The 2,050-nt window shown below is 51.7% G+C and overlaps 1 protein-coding gene across 1 annotated transcript; it reads left to right on the forward strand.

Annotated features, from left to right (window-relative positions):
- Window positions 1-459: 459 nt before the first annotated feature.
- On the forward strand, window positions 460-1,170 carry EMWEY_00043050 (hypothetical protein, conserved; the record flags this gene model as incomplete). The annotated part of the gene is made up of 1 exon (XM_013482806.1): window positions 460-1,170. One exon carries the CDS (start codon window positions 460-462, stop codon window positions 1,168-1,170), a length of 711 nt encoding a protein of 236 aa, XP_013338260.1.
- Window positions 1,171-2,050: the final 880 nt, after the last annotated feature.

Genomic DNA, 2,050 nt, shown 5'->3' on the forward strand with positions numbered 1-2,050 from the left:
GAAATATAAACCTTACTATTTAAACTAATTAAATGTAACAAGCCCACATGCCGTAAACGAACTGCAGCAGCAGCCCCCGTGGCATTGCCGGCACTGACTCTCAACATCGAGCAGCCATCGATCTCCCTTACTGCTTCTGCGTAACTCGATCCTTGCTTCTGGACGGTGTGGCTTATGTTTGTTGTCGTCGCCATTAGTTTTTGTAGTTTTGGTTTCTCGTTGTCATTTAATTAGGCAACACATTCAAGGCTTTGCCGTTTGTATAAATGCTTTTCTTAATGCTGCGCCGACGACCCGCAGCTGCCTGCCTGCTAGATCTGCCCTACTATTTCTTTTTCAGTATCCAAGCGGGAGCAGTGAACCGGACTATTTAAAGTCGTCATTTTCATGTCAATACGGCTGTATTGCCAGTTAGTGTCTCCTCAAACACGCGGGAGAGGACCGCGGAAAAGAGCTACAATGGTATCGCTGCCGCTGGTAGTGCTGCTGCATTTTGCTGCAGGGGCAAAGGCCTTATCTGATCCATATTTGGGGGCGGCTCAAGACACAGTGACGGCGCTTCAGGAGGAGACAGTCACGTTGAGAAGCGATAGTACAGGCGCTGCTGCAGGAGACTCTTACAGCCTTTTCCCCAGCAGGACACCCGAGCACAACACCGGACATGTTGGTAGTTATGATGTTGGTGGTGGAGAGGAGATGCAGGCGCCTGAGGCTCTGCAGAAGCAGCAGAAGAAACAGCTGGTCTCTTCCTTGAAGCGCGCCGGCGGCTTGCTGCTGCTGCTGCCGCTGCTGCTGGTGCTGGCGCACGAGTTTGTCGTGTTGCCGCGCATGCAACTGCAGCAGCACGAAGCGTTTGAAGCGGAGAACGTTCGCCTGACAGTCGACGAAGCATACGACAGGACCCTTCAGCAGTCATCTCTCGTCTTCTGTACGACCTTCGTCATCGGCCTCTTTATTTGGGGGGCCCTTTTGAATGTTGGATGGGTTCTAGGAAGAGCTGCAACGTCGCCTTATGTCATAGGCAAACTACGCACCTTGCTTAGGCAGCAGGAGAAGCAGCGGCAGCAGGAGCACGAGGGAGATGCAGAGCAGCCGAACCAGCAACTACAAGAACGGCAGGAGCAACACATCCATACAGCTGCTGGTACTCCCCCAGAAAACAACAACTGAGCGTTGCAACTAGCTAGATGGCCAGGAGAAGGCCCACCAGCAAGCCACCTCCCCGCCATCGAGCGAGCTGCTGCATGCTTGGAAGCTAAGCGGCTCATTTAGCTGGCAAGGTAGCTGACCTCGCCAGCTACACCGAACACATTTTGAATGGGGCAGGGCTGTGTTGTTGCTTATCTAGCTGTTTTTCTGTGAATACCTCAGCATGCACAGAAAAATAGTTGCTAAGGAATGCCTTGTATCTTTAACTGATATTGAACCAACTTTTGAGTAGCAGGGGACGTGTGGGGGACTTCGTCGCAGCACTTGAATTGGATCGCACAATCTAGGGGGCTCTTGGTTCAGTATCGATTAAAGATACAAGGCATTCCTTAGCAACTATTTTCCGTTGTTCACCGTTTGGTGGATGCTGTGCGCCGCACAAGGGTGCAGTTGCGTGGCTTCTGTAGCACAAGCTACTTTGCTCACCTAATATTATCAATACCATTGGGTGGCCGGCCCGAGTAGCGCTTCGTTACTTAATTTATTTGAGAAGTACTGCTTCAGCTGTACCCCAGCTGTGCCCACCCTTGCTTTTTGTCACCCTTTTACTGAGCTGGGTCGGGCGGAACCGTTCTCATCGGTAAACTAATGTGACCAAGTATATAGAGTGTATGGATTGCTCCGTCATCTCGAGCAGCTCCTCCGCGGCAAGTAGTAGCATCGCGCTGCTTTGTCCTTGTGCATCCACTTCTGTAAGGAAGCACTAAGCGCGTGGAAAGGTAGTTGGCACTGCTCGGTTGCCCACTGTCTCACCATTCTCTAGCAGCAATGCACCAAGTGACCCTCAGAACAGGGCCAAGCTGCTGGATACTTTCAAGGTGGCGGTGATTCCCACACATTG

The sequence above is a fragment of the Eimeria maxima genome, genomic scaffold, assembly GCF_000499605.1.
Source record: "Eimeria maxima Weybridge genomic scaffold, Emw_scaff784, whole genome shotgun sequence".
NCBI lineage: Eukaryota > Apicomplexa > Conoidasida > Eucoccidiorida > Eimeriidae > Eimeria > Eimeria maxima.